Source organism: Siniperca chuatsi, linkage group LG1, assembly GCF_020085105.1.
Source record: "Siniperca chuatsi isolate FFG_IHB_CAS linkage group LG1, ASM2008510v1, whole genome shotgun sequence".
In the NCBI taxonomy this organism is placed as follows: Eukaryota; Metazoa; Chordata; class Actinopteri; order Centrarchiformes; family Sinipercidae; genus Siniperca; species Siniperca chuatsi.
This window is the reverse complement of record NC_058042.1, coordinates 35968797-35988776: the sequence shown is the minus strand read 5'-3', so window position 1 is coordinate 35988776 and position 19980 is coordinate 35968797. Positions and strand designations below refer to the sequence as shown.

At 41.3% G+C, this 19980-nt stretch overlaps 1 protein-coding gene across 2 annotated transcripts in view; it reads right to left on the bottom strand.

Annotated features, from left to right (window-relative positions):
* Window positions 1–11855, bottom strand: part of hdgfl3 (HDGF like 3) — a 28812-nt gene extending 16957 nt beyond the window's left edge. Inside the window, exons 1-4 of one of the 2 annotated variants that reach the window (XM_044205039.1) lie at window positions 11569–11855; window positions 10725–10801; window positions 9315–9453; window positions 8840–9001 (exon numbers count right to left, since the gene is read on the bottom strand). In XM_044205039.1, the coding sequence (XP_044060974.1) occupies window positions 8840–9001; window positions 9315–9453; window positions 10725–10801; window positions 11569–11652 (462 nt within the window). In that variant the 5' untranslated portion in view covers window positions 11653–11855. Of the gene's footprint in view, window positions 1–4730; window positions 4810–4908; window positions 5129–5226; window positions 6221–6360; window positions 6698–8839; window positions 9002–9314; window positions 9454–10724; window positions 10802–11568 lie in introns of those variants that run through there. The other variant, XM_044205044.1, reaches the window with a different exon arrangement.
* Between the last annotated feature and the right edge of the window lie 8125 nt (window positions 11856–19980).

Genomic DNA, 19980 nt, shown 5'->3' with positions numbered 1-19980 from the left:
TTACTTTAGTGCCAATTATGAGTTGTGTGCAAAATTGGTTCTTCACCATTCCTGCTCTCGTTCTGCTAGTCACTGTAGCATGTAATTCTATCAATTCACCTGGAAGATGGTTTCATTTAGCAGTATTGACTGTACTGACTATTTTGCTGGTTCCTGTAATTAAGAGAGAGCATTTTCTGGCAAATCAGGAGTGTTTCTGGCATGTATTCTGCTTTTCAAAAGTGTTATATCCATGTCTGTGTTTGCCTATTCTAATTCTATTTAGTAAATCAGCATATTATCGATCCTCATCCTGTCTGTGGTTTGTTTTTAAAGATATAACTTCAGTTTTTTTTCCATAGGGGATCAATTGCATGTACCATTTTGTATTTCTCATTTTTGAGTGTATTGAATATCAAAACACCAAGAGGAGGTTTTATTTGAAGGATATACAATACATGCAATGCCTCAAAATGATAAAGTGTTTTGAAAGATGTCTTTGGAAAGTCTAAAATGGAGCTGGTAGAGCACGGCTGATTTCGTCTCTAATGATTAGCAGTAAGTTTTGTAGTTGTTTCTTTCTTTTATTTCTAATTTTGTCACCCACTGATATTAGGTCATTGTTGAAAGGCAATTGGAAAGCTGAATGAATGGTCTGGCCTTTGATAATTGATGCAGCGCTGCCTGTCAACACCAACTTTAAGATATAGGAGTGATTTGGATCATCTCCAATGTTTCTGAATATTTTTTCCAACATTTGTGAGAGGACATCAGTGATATGGCTTTTACCTGCGCCTCCATGATCAATCAACAGAGGAGGAGGCCAAGGGTTTCCTTGTTTTCTTGCTCTTTGGTATTGCCTAGCTAAATGAAGGCCTTTGTCTAGAACAGCTCTTTGGTCTATGGCCAATGTTTTGATTTTGGAGTAAAGTTCATTGTCATGTTGAAGGTCAGTTCTTCTAAATGTTTGATCTCCAGATGTAGAATCATGGTCATCACTGAACAGGCCAGAAGGATCCCTGACAGCCATATCTGGGTGTTTTTGGGCTCCTTGTTTCATTGCTTCCTCATCTTCCTGTTCCTTATTACCATCACGATCATCACCAATTGTTTGAAATTAATTGTTCAGCTCTCTGGTGCAGAGCTGCAGGGGTTCTAAGTTATTAACTTCTGTAGCTCTTCTTGTGTATTTTTCCAAAATAGATTATTTCTCAATGTAATATTTTCCGCCTTTTCCTTCAACTTCAATAACTTCTTTAAAGTCCTGTCTAATGTTTTCTGAGATTTGCTTAAAAAATCTTAAATATTAAACAACAATTTGGCTTGATGCCGAAGCACGAGTTTGTTTTAAGGCCTAACATGACTGTGCTGTGACAATAAAGGCGTTTTAATTGTTAAAAAGAGAGTACCGTGGAGTTTTCTTGTGATTTTTATGTACACTGTATGGGTCATTCAGGCATCCAGTAGTTGCTTGCATTTTATTTGCCTTTTTAAGAAAGATATATTTATATTTCTTTCAAGCTGATGTTTTTCATTACAGGCAAAGGCAGCAAAGACATAGCTGAGCGTGTTAGCAAATCTCCTATCAACATTTAGTAGTCTTTGTTGAAAATATTGTTGCATACTAATAAGCCATGTAAGCCATATTTGTCATCTAGATGAAGACATGGGAATGACTTGACATCCCAGTCTTGCTCTTGAAAGATATTGGTTGGTATTTTATCCTCGCCAGGTGCTAAGTGTATGGGTTCATTTGAGTTTGAGCAATTGATGCCAGAGTCTTTATTTGATTAGGTTATATTTGGCTTTTGAACGGGGTCATTGGTCCTGTATCTGAGAGATTAGCGTTTTCAATATTATCGTTAGAACTGGGAAGGCTACCATCAGTTTGTTGCTGCACGTTTTGGTCAATATTTTTAGCAAAATTATCTATATTGTTAATTTTAAATAAGGAGTTGTAACCAATAGGCTCGTCCTCCAGACGTCGTATTTGAAATTTGTCAATGTCAGCAATGAATTGGTGGTAAGGATTCCCCAGGTTTCTTGATGTTTGTAGGGCTTGCCTGACTTTGAAAACATCAATATACTGGTCAATGTAAGTGTTTTTCATGGACTTCTTTCTTTTTAGTTGAGACTTTGTCATTCTAGCTGCATCTGGTGTTCGAGGTAATGTTTCTATTGTATTAACAATATCTTGTTCAAATATGGGGATGTTAACTATTTGCTTTTTAGTTGCACCTCGACTTTGGAAGCTGGTAAATCATTTGAAATAGAATGTTTCTAGCAATGAGAGCATTTTCTAAGTTGGACAGTTGGAGTTCTTCATAGTCTATGATATTTGCCAGTCCAAGGTTATTGAAATGACTCATAGTAGGAATTAGATTTTTCAGGGTTCATTTGTTTTCATTTTTGCAGCAGTCATGGCATATCCAAAAATCATCCTTCACTTTCAGGTCTTCAGGAATCTCACCAATAGCACTCCATATATGTGATGTGTGGCTTTTTGAACATGTCATTAAACCTTTTCACTTGGTTGTAAAAACAAATTTGTCTACAACTGACACAAGCATATATTGGTCCTTCTCTCCCATCTGTTCGGAACTGTTTTATTCTATCAAGTTGTGTTTCATTAGTCAAATCTCTTCCTTTTTTGTGCTGCTTTCTGTTTTGCTGTAATTAATCTATACTGAACAGGATCTTTTTCTAGCATTTTTTGTCTTGTAGCTGCTTTCAACCTAGCATGTTTGGCTCGACTTCTTATGGGATCTTTTTCTAGATTTATATGCTTGGTAGCTGCCTGCTCCATAGCATGCTTTCGCCTGAATGCAATTGGATCTTGCTGTAATTGCCTTTGCCTGTAAATAGCCTGAGCTTCAGAATGTTTTGACTTTTGTTTTGCCCTGGCTTGTTTTTGTAAATGGTAAATGGTAAATGGACTGTACTTATATAGTGCCTTTCTAGTCTTTCTGACTACTCAAAGCACTTTAACGAATAAAGAATCCATGTTTTAGATTTCTGCAAGTGTATTAGCAAATTTCTAATCTGCTTTTGACAGATCTTGCACACATTCTGCATGCCTTCAGCATAATGATCTATCTATCTAGAATAGACTATTTGTTGTGTGGTCCTTCTTTCTTTTCTTGAGTACACTCATAGCCAAATCACCAAAATATTCAAAGTCATATTGGTTTCTTGTTTTGAGGATGTGAAATGCATCTTTCCATTGCTGTTCTGAATATTTAGCAGGGTAGTATGAAGTTGATTTCACTTTATCTTCTCCCACAGTATTCCACACCATTCTGAAATGTGCTGCTGATTCTGTAAAGTTTTCAATTAAGCAATTTCTTGAATTTATATTATCAATTCGATTTGATTCATATAGGCAGTTACCATCAGCCTTATTGGGATTGCCACTTTTAAGCTGGATATTATGTTTTGCACCTACAGAAATAGCAAAGCAAAATACAGAACTGTCCTTTCCAGCACCTCCCGCCTTTGCTCTTGTTTTTATCCTTACCGCTACTTTGTTGTGTATAATTGATGCTGGTGGTTCCCGTGTGTGTGTGTTAGCAGTCTAACATTCTGTTTGACAGGCCCTCCACTACATCCAAAAGCCTGCCAACCCCACACTCGGGATCAACAGAACTTACTTCTTGGACATGTAGTGTGTTGTCACTCTGTGTGAGGTGAAGGCTCATGAAACGTCTTGAATGGCGGTGGATGACACACAGGAACGAGTAGGGCTGTCATGATCATGAAATGTTGTTGACGATGAATTGTCATACAAATAATTGCAATTAACAATTTAATTGTCTTTTTCTGTTCATTTTATGCCACTATTATAGTATAAGCCTAATAATAGTTTAATAATACACGTATAAACATACCAAGAAGAAGAAAAGCCATTTATTGGCATTGAAAATTGGAACGTGTACATTGGAGGGGTGGTATATTTGTCTATTGAAAATATTATATACATAATATTTGAAAGAATACATTAATACATTACCTTATTTCTAGAAGGTTTTTTCTTATTTCACCATTTTAATTCTACTGAATTCTCCACCTTATTTTAGTGTTTACTACTTTAATCTGCTCACCCCCCCACACACACACAATGTTAACAATGTGGCCCATCAAAGCGACTGAAACCAACGTGGTACCGAATGACATCGGCACCAACAGGTGCACTTACAAGCTTTTACAAAACTACGGCATAAGTAGGCCCACTGTAAACAGGAGACTCTCTGTGTGTTTCTCTGCATGGCATGTGCAATTGTCAGTAGCCCACACGGGAAGGTTAGAGCGACGGATAAAAAAAATAAAAATGAAAAATGGGTCGCCAAATATACTTTGGCTGCTGTTAATATACCAAGTAACGTCTATGTGTGGGGAACACTGCGGTGGAAAACAACGTGGAAATAGTAATGGCAATATGACATTTCTGTTAGTTTCATCCAGCTGTTTTTATACAGGTGAATGGAAAGGATTCTAACCATACAAAATGATCGCGGTCAGCTCAAATCCTCATGAGCAGGCGATAATAATTAAAGTAATAAAAGTGATAACTGTGACAGCCCTAGGAACGACAACTCTCTGTCAAGATAATTTAACAGTGTTAAGTGATTTAATTCCAAATAAGTGTTATATAGTGTAGCATAATTTAAAGTAGGAGGGAAAAGTACCTGGCAAGGTGTTAAACCCCATGAATTTGCAAACATTCAGAATGTGTGTCCTTGAAAGAAATGTACCTGACAAATGTCAGTGAGCATCTCTTCAGCCGTTTGTGCTGGCAAACAAGGACGTTGATCCGATGCGCCATTCTTGCATCTAGAAACAAGCAACATCGGGAAGAAAATGGAAATACTGAGTACTTGCATGTTCGTATAGTATTACTGATTAAGTTATAATGATCACAACAGTAGTCACCTGGAGCTGGAAAAGCAGATGTGGAAGGATTGCAGATTGGAGGGTGAGGACTGTGGTGCATGGTTTTGTGGTGTTGTGTTGGACGTTTGAGTGCCTGAACAGGATGCACTCTGACTGGAACGGGATTGATTCGGTCTTCTGGGTCGGGTAATGTTGCCCGAAATGCAGGCTCCTCCACGGCCGTGAAAGATAATGGGTAGTACATAGGAATAACTTCACCCTGTAAGCAGAATTGAACAATGTTAGATGATTACTTATTGGTGCAGAATTTGTGTAAACATAAAAAAATCAGAATTTGTGTCTTTGCAAGAAATTTACCTGGCAAATATCAATGAACATCTTTTTAGTCATATGTGCTGGTAACCATCGCCGTCGATCCCGACATCTCTTTCTTGTATCTAGGAACATGCAGAATTGGTAAGAAAATGGAAACAGAGTTCTTGCTTTTTGTATAATAGCAGTGATCAAAGTAAATGAGCGGTACAGGGTAATAACAAATAACCTTAAACAGTCGCAACAGTAATCACTCACCTCTGGCTGAGGGCTGTAGCGCTTTGTAGTGGTGGAACGGAACCTAGTTGATCTGTGATCTGTACGGTGTGCCCCCCCCCCCCAGGTTCGGCACACATGTCAACCGTGGATTAAAATTTTACCATCATACTGTGAAATCGTTTTACTGCCACTATACTTCCCTAAATCTTGATGCAGAGTTGCAGTGAAAAGAGACACAAGACAGATGTGTGCTGAGTTAGGGAAGAGCGGCTGATTTAAAAGCTGTCACCTTCGCCTCCACTGAGTGTAATCTCGTAGGCTATGACTTTTTCAGTGGTGTAACTGGGAAACTGGGCGCGCTTGTCATCATAGAAATAGAACAGAACAGCTCCAGTGTCTCTGCCTGTCTGTGGGACAGTAGCCTTCAGTGTTGACAGGTTAGTACTTGTGACGTGTAACCAATCAGATACTGCTGTGGGTGCGACATTAAGCGAGACTATAGAGTGGTGACTACAGACAGAGAGAGGCGGCTACATCAGAGCCAAAGTAGCGCATTTTAAAATGAATTTAACCCTAACCCCGAAAGATGATCCGATCTGTGACTCAAAACCGTGATACGATCCAAACCGTTGAGTTTAGTGAGCCATTGCACCCCTGATGCTTTGGTGTGCAGCATTTTTTTCCCGAGACGTTGTTGGTGCGCAGGACACACACGTGACAGGCACGTGTAATACGAGTATGACGTCTGCCATATCAAATTTGCTAGCATGTCCATCCCGTAGTCATCACTAGCGTGACACCATCCTGACACCACAGTAGCCTGTATTAAAGACAAAAGTTGTGCAAGTATATGTAAGAAATATTAATTCCAGTACAGATCCACATAGACAACATGACACTTGTTTTGCTATGATGCAATAATAATACACGAAGCAACATGAATTACAACATTTTGCATACCTGTCACATAATGTAAAGAAAGCGTCTGTCAGTGACAGCAGTGGACATTAAGCTGAGCAGCCACTCACTGGTATTCTTCTTTAAGATGAAGTGGGCACTCTAGAGCAATGTCTCCATGATGAACGGGAAAATCCAACTCAAAAAGCTATAAAGAAAAAGGAAGTGTTACATCCCAGTAGACAGAAGGGTGTGCACTCTCAGAATGTGGGGGTGTATACGATTATCACACATTGGAGTAGAAAGCCTACCTGGGGCCAGCGATGCAAAGCTAGTAAGCTTGTAGAAGAGACGTAAAATCTTTTGCGGCCATCTCAATGGTGCAGCTGGCTTCAAGTTACTACATCAGGAGTGAGAGGAGGGTCATCAGCATGGTATATTTCCCCTTCGCAAAGCCTCAGCGTCTCCTCCAGGTATAGACATGAATCCAAAGCTGAACCGGCCCTCTGGCATGGCAACGTTGCCATCCGCAAAGGATCTCAAATGTGAGTCACCAGCACCGAGCAAACACAAATCACGCTACTGACTAAATAAAAACAATTACTCACACCTTCTCCTCATAACGTTGCTTGCCTTCTACTGGTTTTAATATTCTGTCTACTAGTGAAGCATTTCACTTACCGTGGAGAGATAGACAAAATGGTCTGGTCAATGAATTCAGAAGTCTTTAGTCCTCAGAGAGTAGCATCCGAGACCAACAGAATATTCCGTTCTTAGTGTGCGACAGATTTGGAATGAGTGGCAACGCCCCCCTGAGGCTGTAAGTGAGGACTGTCTGCGCCTCGCTGTAGCTTTGTTTATGCTCGACGCAGTATCGCGAGGGTGTGCGCGCCAAAAGTGACATCATCGCACCTCTTCTCCTCTCGTCGCACGTCGAGCGTTACCTCCCGAGGACGTAATTCACGACTGTTCGCGACTATTCATTCTGAAAGAGCAAAGGCCAATGTGGAAACTCCAACACTCGACCGGCCAATGGCGTAACTTCATCACGGACAGACTTTGGCGTCTATAGGGCTGGGCCCCCGCTTCGCTGCAGTCCAGCCAAAAGATACAAGCATCAGTCATCGTTCTGCTTCTAAAAGCCTAAATGCTTCAAGAGCTCCATTTTAAAACCATTTCACCATTTGTCAGTATGCGTGTGTGTGTGTGTGTGTGTGTGTGTGTGTGTGTGTGTGTGTGTGTGTGTGTGTGTGAGGGGGGGGGTTGAAAGGGGGAGTGAGGGAAGGTAGTTGAACAAATGATTGTTCCCCCCTCTCACCGCCCCATAAACACACATTTAATCTTTTCTCAGCTGAGGAGATTCCAGTTCCCTCGTGTTCCTCTTGTACACACACACACACACACACACACACACCCAGTGTTTCAATGATGTGACGGGGGACACACACATCAGCAAACTGCTCCCCAACAGCACCACATTCCTTCGGATGCACCACATGTGCTGTGCGTAATGGAGCCCAGTTGCTAGGCAACAGTGGTTGCTAAGTGAGGAGCAGGATGCGTGTGACTTTTTCAACCTGTTTCCATTTACAGCAGCAATGGCTTATGCACTAATACAGTAACACACTGTGGCAGAAGCTTTTTTCAAAATAAAGGCAAGGTCGAAGAGAAGAGAATGAACAGTAAGATCATCAGGAACAGCGGCCGCTACAGAAACATGTTTGGATGAATGGAATGTGGAGAAACGTCACACAGTGAAGCTACAGTCTAATTTTAAGCAGAAAAAACTGAAGCTATCAGCCAGGTTGCCCTACTTTAAAAAGAATCCTTCACTGGCTACTTTACTTTTAACAAACGTTACTCAAACAGGAGGAAATGCATTTAATGGGGACCATTTTAATTGATCCACAGTTGCTGCTCTAGTGAGTACTTCCAGAGGGACTGAGTCTCAACAAACTGCAGTGTGTGTTCATGGTAATGAAGGAACACGTCACCCAGTGCAACAGTGTGGCTGATTGATGTTTAATAGTTTTGGACAACTGGAGCTCTAGAGAGGAATAAGATATGTCAGATTCAAATAACCACTAATAAAACCGACTTGTCAAAATCTATTGCAGGTCCTGGGGGGGCTATGACAACAGGTTTTTAATCCCGCATTCAAGTGTGGCCATTTGGAACAGGTTTAAACACGTTCGCCTTTAGACACTGTTAAACAACAAGTTGTACCCCGACCCTGAGAGACTTCAGTGTCAAGCAGTGAGTTTATGCAGGCTCGTTAAAAATGTGCTGCAAAATGTGCCAAGATACAATGCCTTCAACTTCACAGATCGATGATATGTAATAAGAGTACCTGAAGATAGATTTTGTTTTTCAGTACCACAAATGATACACGGCTGATGATCTAAATTGAGAGAATCGAGCCTCTAAACTGATCGTATCATCTTCAGGCTGACTGCCACTGTCACAACATCTTCAGTGCTCCTGTTATACCCAAACTGTCCTCGCTCCTGTGTTAGTGTGTTCACCGGCTGAGGTAAAGTACCTTGGAGGTGGCTGTCCTTTTCCGTTTGGATCCGGTCTTGTCTCCCTTCAGCTTCTCCTTGTCATCTTCCTCCTCAACAGAGTCGCCCTCCTCGCCCTCACTGCTGCCATCAGCAGTGTTTCCCCCCTCTTCTGTTTCTGATGAACTCTGTTGCTGGATGGCCTGTGTACGAAAGATGCCCACCATTTTTTTTTTTTTTTTTTTTTTTTTTTGCAAAACTAAAAGCAGAAATTCCAGTTCCAGTAGCTGACACCTCACATTTATAAATGTGAGACGGCAAGTTATGACAAATGAATCAATCTTTCTTACTCATACGCTATCTGCTTTTAACAGTCCTTTCATTTGTGTCTTACAGTTTTGGCGAGCCAACAATGTGGCTTTGTTGAGCATCAAGCCTGTCTGGCATCTCTGTCCCCCCAAGTTTTCTCCCTCTGTCTTCTCTCTGAACCACAGACATAGCAGACTGCCGACTGACCTGATAGCCTGTGAACTTGACTCCGGGGTTGTTCTCAATTTCCCACAGGCCCTCGTTGAAGCCTTTCCTCTTGTTGGATTTGCCAAATTTGTCTTTATACTCCTTGTAGGGCAGAAGATCCTTCGGGCCCAAGAAGGCACTAAAGAAGGGGGGAAGAGACATTTACTCCTACTACTATTACTAAAACAGTCTGGAAAACCACATGATGTTTCAGGAGTTTTCAAATTTTATTCTATAAAATTATGCAGAAAATATGAGCAGCTGGGTAACTTCTGTGAGTTTTAAACTGTAGTAACCTATAGAATTATTATTATTATTAATTATTATTTTAAAATGAGTTTGCTTATACATAGGCCTGGATATCAAACCTCAATACTTGTTGAGTACTGACAGAAATGCGTCTGTAGCCTCACTTATTATTAGATCATATATTTGCTGATTTAAATCAGGAAACCTTTTAACTTAAGGCTATATCTTATTTAACACTGATGCATTTAGCAATTTATCACATTTTGTTAAATTAAAAAAAAGGTTAAAACCTGTTAACTAGGTTACATGATAACAGGTGGTGGTATATGATCGTAATCACATGACCAAAGTCCCATACTTAGGTCACGTGATGATGGCCGATCGCTCCAGAAAATGCTAGTGAACCTTGAGTTAAAATAATTTCGTCAAACTAATATTTCCAATGAGAGGAAAAAGACCAAGTTCTCTGCCCAGGACGGCTGGAAGACCAAGATTTTCCCTGTAGAAGTGGGATGCAGTCTGTTGAAGAAAAAGGGGGTGTGGGCTCGCTCCCTCCATCAAGCACTCAAGTCCTTGTCAAATGCAGCAGGAAAAAGCAGCAACTGGCTTTGGATTAAAAGGAAAGACAACAACTGGGCTGTAAGATGAAGACAGGAGGGTATGGAAGTGAGGGGGGTGGACCTGGGACGCCAGGTATCCCCGTTGAGCCCTCTAGAGATGTCATGGGCTTATCAATGAAACATCAGAGAAGGAGGGGGCCACCTGATGACCCCGATGGCCCCGATGACGTACCTACCCTCCCTTTCACCACTGCCAACATGGCACTGAAACATCAAGTCATCAGCTCTACCAAGGGCAAGGATGACCTTTCATGCTCAAGCTTGAAACATGTTGATGTTTTGTAAACTAAGGTAGTGAAAAAAAGCACTGTAAGGTATTGCATTGGCAGGGATATCAAACATTTCAAACAGCACCCAGCCCTACATATACATGAAAAATGTCATGTGGCAACAATGTCATAAACTATTAAGAGTCCCATCATGGTGCACCTGTTATCACAACTCCATTCCATTCATATTAATATGAGTGTGGCAGGTGCTTTCCTCTTAAATAGCATAAGGGTAAGTGGAATAAGGCACATCCTGGAAAAAAGGTGCCTACGTTTCATGGGTCCCAAAGAAGAAGATGGGGTACTTGCTGGCAGGCGGTTTGACAGCTCCTTCTGGAAGCTCATCAATCTGAAGGACGGGAGAGAGAAAGGGTTACTGAATATTTATTCTGCTCCTCATAGCTTCCGATGCATCTGTTAATGTCCACTATATTATCTTAAATGATGTAGGCTACTATGGGCTTATGTGTCATACACATACAGTAAAGAGTCCGTCACACCTAGCCTACTGTATAACGGTCTGCTGCTGGCTGGAACTTGTTGTAAGAGGTTACCAATGGAGCCTGACAGCCCGCTGCTCTGTGGAGACCCACAGGGACCGACATGATAGCGCATACTGTGTGCTCTGTGGTGGCTACAGTGTAACGCGTATCATCATTTACTGCAGATGAGTCGGGTGTATTAATAGTGTTGAAACAGAGGCGCTGCGGGTTATCTGAGGTCAACTGCTGGCTCATTTATGGCATGGATGACAGCTAAAGGCAAACAATCAATGAAAAACGTACGTTGAACTAATTAGTGGAAAATAGCAACGTGAAAAATTGCGTTACAACTCAGGCAAGAGTTGAATGGAGCAGGAAACATTAAGAAAATAGAGTCCAATAAATGTTACGTTTTGTCCTCATTATCAAATGTTTACAGTCTGCTCAACCTGGGGAAACAAAGGCTTTTAACAGACGTTTTGGCCGGCAGTAACCAAACGCGGCTCTGGAGTCAGCCTCCGCCGAGCTCGGGGCTCCGTAGCATCCCTCCTGCTCCCCCTGCGAAGCAGCGGCTGTATTGTGCAAATCAACCCCGCCTCCCTGTGCTCCCTGCCCGGCCGCATCCCAGACTCACCCTCGCCGGCCAGTGCGGGTATCCCTTCATCTTAGCGAAAACCAAATCTCCTGCCGTGTATTCCCGCGGCCGTGGTCGAGCCATGTCGCTGGATAAACAGAGGTCTGAGACGACTTTAGAATCCTTTGCAGTTCTCCCCGGGGCCCTCAACGCAGTGCTAAATTATCGACCATCAATGTTTTTATATCAAGACTGCAGTTTACACGGAAATAAATAATTAAAAAACGCGGAAACCGGGGCCTGGAAGAGGGCTATCCTCTTACGCACAGATACGGGTGTAAACGTGATCGAGAATGGCCTAAATTGGCGTAGGGTACCTGTAAGAAACGCAAAGTCTATCAGAATAGGAAAGATCAAACTTCCGGGCTTCGAAATAAAAGCAGTGCTGACGCACATGCGTTTCATATTTATTTTATTCGTATTAGTCTAAATAGACTTTGAGCTTGTTCTTTAATCCAAGGATGAAAAGATGAGCCAGTGCTGTCTCAGCTCCATTAAAATACCTTGCAAAAAGGGAAAATGTAAGTGTGATGTAACCCACCATGAGTTTACAGTCAATAACACACGGTAAAAGTTGCCAGAATATTACCACCAAAGTGAAATATCACATATTATGGGCAATGTTCAAATGAGCCATCTTCCAGCGACTGCACATTCCCACTCTTAATCAGACACGTCGCTCCACTTTAAGCTTAATGCCAGTTAGCAGCCACTGGGTGGAAGCACGCTGCGGCCCCTGATCCTTTGTTGAGCCCTGCCGCTGATAAGTAGCAGTTGATACCAATCCGACTGGTTACCTCATCTGGTTACTTACACACTATTATTAATGTTAGAAACAAGTTAAGAGTTAGGTTAAGTTCAGAGCAGCATCCCATGATGGTTTAGTTATCGCTACCTAGACGGAGTGACAGGTGAGTTTAGGCCTTAAAGGACAGGCTCACAACTTTTCAACTCTGTCTTTACACAATAAAGGTACTATATATACACTGACTCCATGTTTGCTTGCTGTAATCATTCCTCCTGTTCTTACTGCCTGTGAAGAGATCCCCCCCATACCCAATCCTATGCCATGTTGCACCCCTCCATCTGACAAAATACATTTTCTAATAAAATTGCAATTGCATTTGTGTTTACATTTGAGATGATACAGATAAAGACGCTGCGCCCTGTACTCCTCCCACATTCCTTGCATGCAAACAAGAGAAATCGTGAGCAACATCACAGTCTTAAAACATAATTCAAAATAAAGAGAAGTGTTGATAAAATGCTGCAGTGCCCGTTCCACCTCAGAGGCCCAGCCCAGACTCAACATCTGTGGGGGAGGTAACCGTTCCACCTGTCTCCCTGTTCCTGGTCCTACTCCTAAGTAGCCTTATAGGCTACGTCATTAACAACAAGCCTCCTCCACCTCCAGCTCGCCTCCTGCCGTGAACACACAATGCGCGAGTTGTGTTTTTTGGGCAACTTTATAAAACATAGTGCTGACAAAGAAAGTCAGCAGAGCAGACAGATACAGGGAGAGAGAAACGGCAGCAGTTAGTGGTTATATTATTAATAATAATGGATTAGTTACATTTATATAACATTAGCGCTTTATCTCGATACTCAAAGTGCTTCACAGTGAAGGGGGGAAACTCACCTCAACCACCACCAATGTGGTTAGGTTAGCTAACATTACTTTAGCAACAAGTAAAGCTATCTGTCCATCAGGAAACTCCATAAATCACCTCGGTACTGTACTCTGTCATCAAACTGGCCTTATAACATTACTGACATCTTTATGACAAGTCCAAATGGTTCCACTTTACTTGAAGTCAAGGGAATTATTAATGACACAAATATAATGGGCTCTTGACAGCCAAAGTCAAAACCAACCACATGACAGTATAATGTAATTTTAACACATAATGCTAAATCATTTCTTTAAGTTTGATAATTAGGTTATGGCATGTTTATGTTTTCTTGGTTAATGTCAACTAGTCATAACAAAGACATCTCAAACAATGTCAACTCTGCATTAAAAGTGACATAATTGAACGAATGACACTAAATGACAGAAGTCATAAACCTTCATAAAGGCTCCTTCATGTTCATGACAGGTGTCATGTCATGGTTATGATAGTGTCATATCAGTCTTATGCACACCTCTTCAAATAAAGTGTTACCTGGTTTTTCTATCTATGGCCACTCCGGGGCTCTGTATACATCATTCCCATTGGCTGTTTTCGGTGTCAGTCGGTGACGTCATGCAGAAGCTGTAAACCACGGGGTGTTCGATTCCTGTTTTGGCTAAAATATCTTGAATAAACCAACATTTTTACTTTTTACCTTCTTCTTTTTACCACACTTTAACATAGATTATCTACATGCAGTGTAATTACAAGTTTGGCTGTACTAGATCTTTGATATATTTAGTAGATATATCTTTTTACAACCCTATTTACAACACTGCTCTGAGAACTGGAAGAACTACAACTGTGGTGCTGATTTGTATCAAGCTGCATGGTGGGCCTTTAGGGAATTGTAGTTTTTAGGAAATAGTGTTTTTTTGGGAAGGATTGGAAGTTGTAAATACTGAATTGAGAGTACACTGGGGAATTTAACGGGATGGTAAACACATTTGTGTAGATCAGATTTTAAATATATAATTGTTAAATGGGTGAAAATAAATTATAACCATATTTATTATCCTGTGCAATTAATAATAGATTTTATATTGTGCAACTGTTATTCCTATTATATTATATTATTATATCTATTATATTATTATATCTATATATATAGTATCATATATTATTATTATCTTCATATATATATATAATTTAAATTATAGTTATACTGTGAAATTTTTTTCTATGCAATTTAATAAAGCTCTACATGCATTTGTTGGTGTTTTTCTGTGTACATATAAAATGTATCTGCAGAATTCTGCATGTAAAGATTCTGTTGGATGTTTGTCCCAGCGGGTACAGCTATGATGACTGAGTGGACCCCATACTTCACTACCATACAGCGCAATGGGCTGGATGACACTATCAAATATTTTAAGACAGATTTTAATTGGAATTTAAAAATTATAAAATGTTCTCTTAATTGCATTTAGAGCTCTTCAAGCTTTTTCTTTTACTGCATTCACTGCCATGTTGAAACTCCCTGATGCTGTTATGGTTATACCAAGGTAGGTATAACTCATACTGTGTTCAATGATATGATTATTAATGGTAAACTGGTATTTGTTCTCCTGGCATCTGGGGCGTTTTTGAAAAATCTTGACATTAGTTTTCTTCATATTTACTGCCAGGGCCCAGTTCTGGTAGTACTTTTCCACTATGTTCAGCTGTTGCTGTAATCCTTGTTCAGTAGGAGACAGAAGAACAAGGTCATCAGTGTAAAACAGCAAGTTCATTTCTATACACATTAAATAAAGTCGGGCTTAAACTGCAGCTCTGACGAACTCCAATTTTTACAGCACACCTATTTTCCACTCTGCACTCCCTCAGTCACTTCGTCACCTCCCATTATGCCATGCCAATGGCCAGACCGGCGCCCTTCTTTGATTCGGTGGTGGATAGCCAGCGACCCGCCAGCTCCACTGCCGTCTCCAGTCTCAGTGCTGTGGCAGCCTCCAGTTCCAAATCATCACTCTCTGTTGGATCGCAGCAGCCATCGCTCCCTGTTGGATCGCAGCAGCCATCGCTCCCTGTTGGATCGCAGCAGCCATCGCTCCCTGTTGGATCGCAGCAGCCATCGCTCCCTGCTGGATCGCAGCAGCCATCGCTCCCTGCTGGATCGCAGCAGACATCACTCCCTGCTGGATCGCAGCAGCTCTCCGTTCCCGGACTCTAGAGAGTCCCCGCCTTCGCCACCGGCCTTCAGAGGGTCCCTGTCATCGCCTTTGCCTCAGGCCTCCAAGGGGTCCCAGCCTTCACCACCGACTTTCCATCTGGCCTCTAGATGACGTTGCTCTTTGTCACAGACCTCATGCGGTGAGATCCGCACAAAGCCAGCCCTCAGGTTGTCCGCCCAAGGACCTCAGCTCTGCACCAGGCCAGTCCCCGGGTCGTCCACCTGAGGTCCTCCGCTCCATGTGAGGCCAGTCCCTGTGTCGTCCACCTGAGGTCCTTCGCAACACCCAGGTCCAGGCCCCAGGTCATCCGTCCGAGGCTCCCAGCTCCACACCTGCCCAGACTATGGGTCGTCCACCCGAAGTTCCCAGCTCCGCACATGCCCTGCTCCCCGTGGTGGAGGACGACCACCACATTGGCTGGGTTTTTCAGCCCTCAGGAGCTGGCCGTGGGGTACTGTCATGGATACGCCAGGCTCCACAATCTGCTAATGAAGCACACCTGCTCTCTATCACACTCCTGCTCCCCATCAGCTCCTAATCACAGCCAGCATAAAAAGCCCAGCATTCACCTCAGCCAGTTGTCTGACCTCGTTTGGTACAAGGACTCCCCATGCGACACTGCACCCTACGTCCCTTCTCCAGGGATCTCCCTCTCCAGCGATCTCCACGCCAGCAAATCTTCGCTCCAGCGGACTTCCCCATCTCCATACCAGCACACCTGTCTTCACCTTCTAAAACCTAATAAAGAACCCTCTGTCTCCATATCGGTGTCTCCTGCCTGTCTGTCCGTAACACAGACAACTGCTGACACAGATGCCAAAGTTACTAGGGTCTCATTTGTTCCCACTCTTATGAATGTGGGAAATTAGCACGTTGCACCATATGTCAGGAAAACATCCTGACTAAAATACAATATTGAACAGCTTCAACACTGCACCCTGCATCTCTGGGGTCCTGCATTTGAGCATTTTGTTTTTATGCTGTCTGGACCACAAGCTTTCCTTGGCCAGAGAGATTATTTCTGTGTGTTCACACACAGAACACATGGGGGTTTTGGTTTTTAGTTTTTCTTTTGTAATACATTGATCTGAATTAATTAGATTTATTGGTATGTATTTGTAAATACCAACAGATTTTCAAAATGTGCTCTCCAGATGTCACCATTTTGGATGGGTAGTGCTTGTGGTTGCTTTGTGTTGATGTTGTTCCACATATCCCAGAATTGATTTTGATTAATGGCGTTTTCTTGTGGATATAATTTTGATTTTTGTTTCTAATTGTACGTTTATATTTGTTTAAAATGTCATTGTACCTGATGCATATGGCTGGGTTGTTTGGTTGGCAATGTTTTTCATTTGCTATTTTTCTCAAGTCTTTTCTGGTGGTCTTGCATTCTTAACACCATCTCTGGTCAGGACATATTGATTTTGGTTATATACTGATATGTCATTCATCAGATCAGGTGAGTTCAAGTCCATGATGAATTTGTCTCCGCTGTCTTGGGCCCATCTGTAAGTAGAGTTTAATTTATACAGCTTACTGGGTTCCCTTTTTGTGTCACAAATTGTTGTTCCTAAGTTAAATTTTTTCTTGGTCTTAACTCGATCTTGCACTGCCTTGGTCTCGGTTTAGGTGGTCTACAACATTGAGAGAGAGAGAGAGAGAGAGAGAGAGAGAGAGAGAGAGAGAGAGAGAGAGAGACTCTCTCCTGGCTAGGAGGAAGCAGAGGGCATGACAGACTACAAGTTATTTGCTAAAATACTGGCAATGCGTCTTGAAAGAGTGGTTCCCTCATTGGTCCATTTTGACCAAGTAGGATATGTAAAAGGCCGTTATGCCTCAAATAACATGAGAAGGCTCAGCATCCAGTGGTCATGTTATCGCTTGATGCTGAAAAAGCATTTGACAGGATCAAATGGCTGTATTTATTTCATACTAGGAAGATATGGCTTTGGACCTATATGTATGCAATGGATAAAGGCACTTTATTACAAACCACTTGCCTGTATTACAACAAATGGAATTGTGTCTAACTGGAACCCTTGGCATGTGCTATCAGAACTAACCAACAAATAAATGGTATAAATATATATGGGTATGATGATGATATATTATTAACTCTTTCAAATCCAGCAATCTCAGCGCCACCCTTATTTAAGCTAATAAATTAGTTTAGCAACCTTTCGGGATATAAAGTAAATTGTAACAAGACTGAAGCATCTCAACTGCATGACTTTTCCAGCACACCTTGCCACAACCCAGTTTGGAACAAAGAGGGACTTGGTATTATATAATATAATATTATTTCTCCCATTGAGAAGATATTCGAGATAAATGGTCATAACGATTAGAGAAGCTCTTATCAGATGGAGAACACTTTGTTATCTTTATGGGGCAAAGTAGAGATAATTTAAATGAATGTTCTAGTTCAAAGACATTTAAAAAGCTTTTTATAATGTTTCTTTGGGAGAATAAAAAAACAAGAATCAGTCTTAATAAACTTACAAAGCATAGAAATAAAAGGGGGTTAGGGATACCGGAAAGATATACATATTATTTGGCCTTTAATGGCAAATACCCCATGCTCTGGACCTATCACAGTATGTATAACAGTATGAGGTCGGCAGCTAGATATGGCTGGAACAGAAAAAAACAAATATCCCTTTCTTCTTTATGGTATTATATAAAGGTCAATACAAACACTAAGAATCCAATTATTAGTTTTTCATGTGAAATACCAAAGATAATCCAAAAGAAATATGCAATTAATGGATTAGTGCTGCCATCATGTCCATTATGCGAGAATCCATTCTCCGCTGGAGGGAAGACTCTAACTAATAAGGAGCGGAAAAGACACAATGTTAGGGACATAGACCAAATTGTATAGCCGGAGAGAATGAGATTTAACAAGCTTAAAGCTAATTTTGATCTTAATGATTCATGTTTTCTTTTTGTTTGTTTTTTACAGCTGAAATCTATATTGCAGAAACTCATACCTCAAGGCACTATACTGGCCTTAGATAAAGACACGGATAATAAATTGAAAGAGACTAACAAATAGAAGCACAGTTTCCAAACTTTCCAAACTTATATCTCTCTCCTCCTGTAGTGGCATGGATGAAGTTAAACTACAATGGGAACGTGATCTTGGAAAACACCTACCACTAGAGCAATGGGACACTATAATGCAACATACAAATTGCTTATCAAAATGCGTTAGATATAAACTTATACAGATGAAGATCTTGTATTGAACATATTTAACTCCACAGAAGATGAATAAAATGAACCCTAATATGTCAGACATATGGCATGGCTGTGGAGAGAGATACATATGTTATGGCACTGCCCAGAAATAAGAACATTTTGGGAAGCAGTCCAAAATATGTTATGTTTAACATTAAATGTGGATGTATCACTATGCCCTGAAGTGGAGTTAAAGTGGATGGATTGAAACCTGCAGTAACACAATGGCTGATAACATCGGCATTCCTTTCTGTGAAAAGGATCATTCTTAAAGAACTGGAAAGTATGGAAATCAAAATGTTTTTGTTTGAATTAATGACAAGGACTTTTTAGAACTGATAATGATGGAAAGTGCAGCCGCAGCCCTGCAGGGGCACTATAGAGATACTGGCTTAGATGGACCATAGACACTTTAAGACCATAAATAAGAGACATTTAGTGTTTTGACTGTTCAAGATATAAAGTCTTTATAATATATAGAAACCTTGTAAGTCTTGTCAAGAAGGATTGATGATGCATTGATTTCCTAAGCAAGTATATTATATTTATAACTTTGTGTCTGTAACCTCTGGCGTACGGATTTTGTGTTGTGCAATTGTGTTGTTTGTATATGGTCTTTGTTCTTTGTTTGTTTTGTTGTGCAGCATGTCACATATCAGGTCATAACTGCTGCTAAGTGCCATCAGCTAGTTAACTCAGTTAGCCATGCAGCTTACTTAGCTGAGTCCTACTAGCTGACTGAGCACCAGAACTGGAGCTGGGCAAGCGGGCAACAGAACCAGGAAGAGCGGCCTCCCAGCGAACACAGCCAGACCGGGAGCGAACGCAGCCTCCGAGACCGGACAGGAGAGGTGTCAAGCGGCAGAGGAGCGAGGGGAAGGTCCGGCATCAGAGGCAGCGACAGCGTGGAGAGGCAGAACATTTTTCACATCTAACGCGGTGGATTAAGGATTTATTTCGACCAAACCAGAGTTAGTGATTGTTCGAACAGTTTAAAGGCTAACCAAGATGGTTTTGGTGAGTTTTATTTTGTTTCTGTCGGAGTATGAATGAAGTGTGTTTTACGATGTAGTAGTTCGGTGAAAGAGAGAACCGTGAATTCAGAAGGTGTACGGTTGTTTTATTCTGTTTGATAAGGAAAATAGGTGTAAGGAACTATCCTTACATTCTTGACATTTTGTGAGTTTATTTTGTTTATTAGACTAAAAAAGCTAAGAGAGCTTGTGTAAAGTAGCGAACTCGCCCCTAGCACACATCTCCCAGCTGGAACTACCTGAGCTGTACTATTGGAATATCGCCGGAACGAGTCCAGGGCTAGC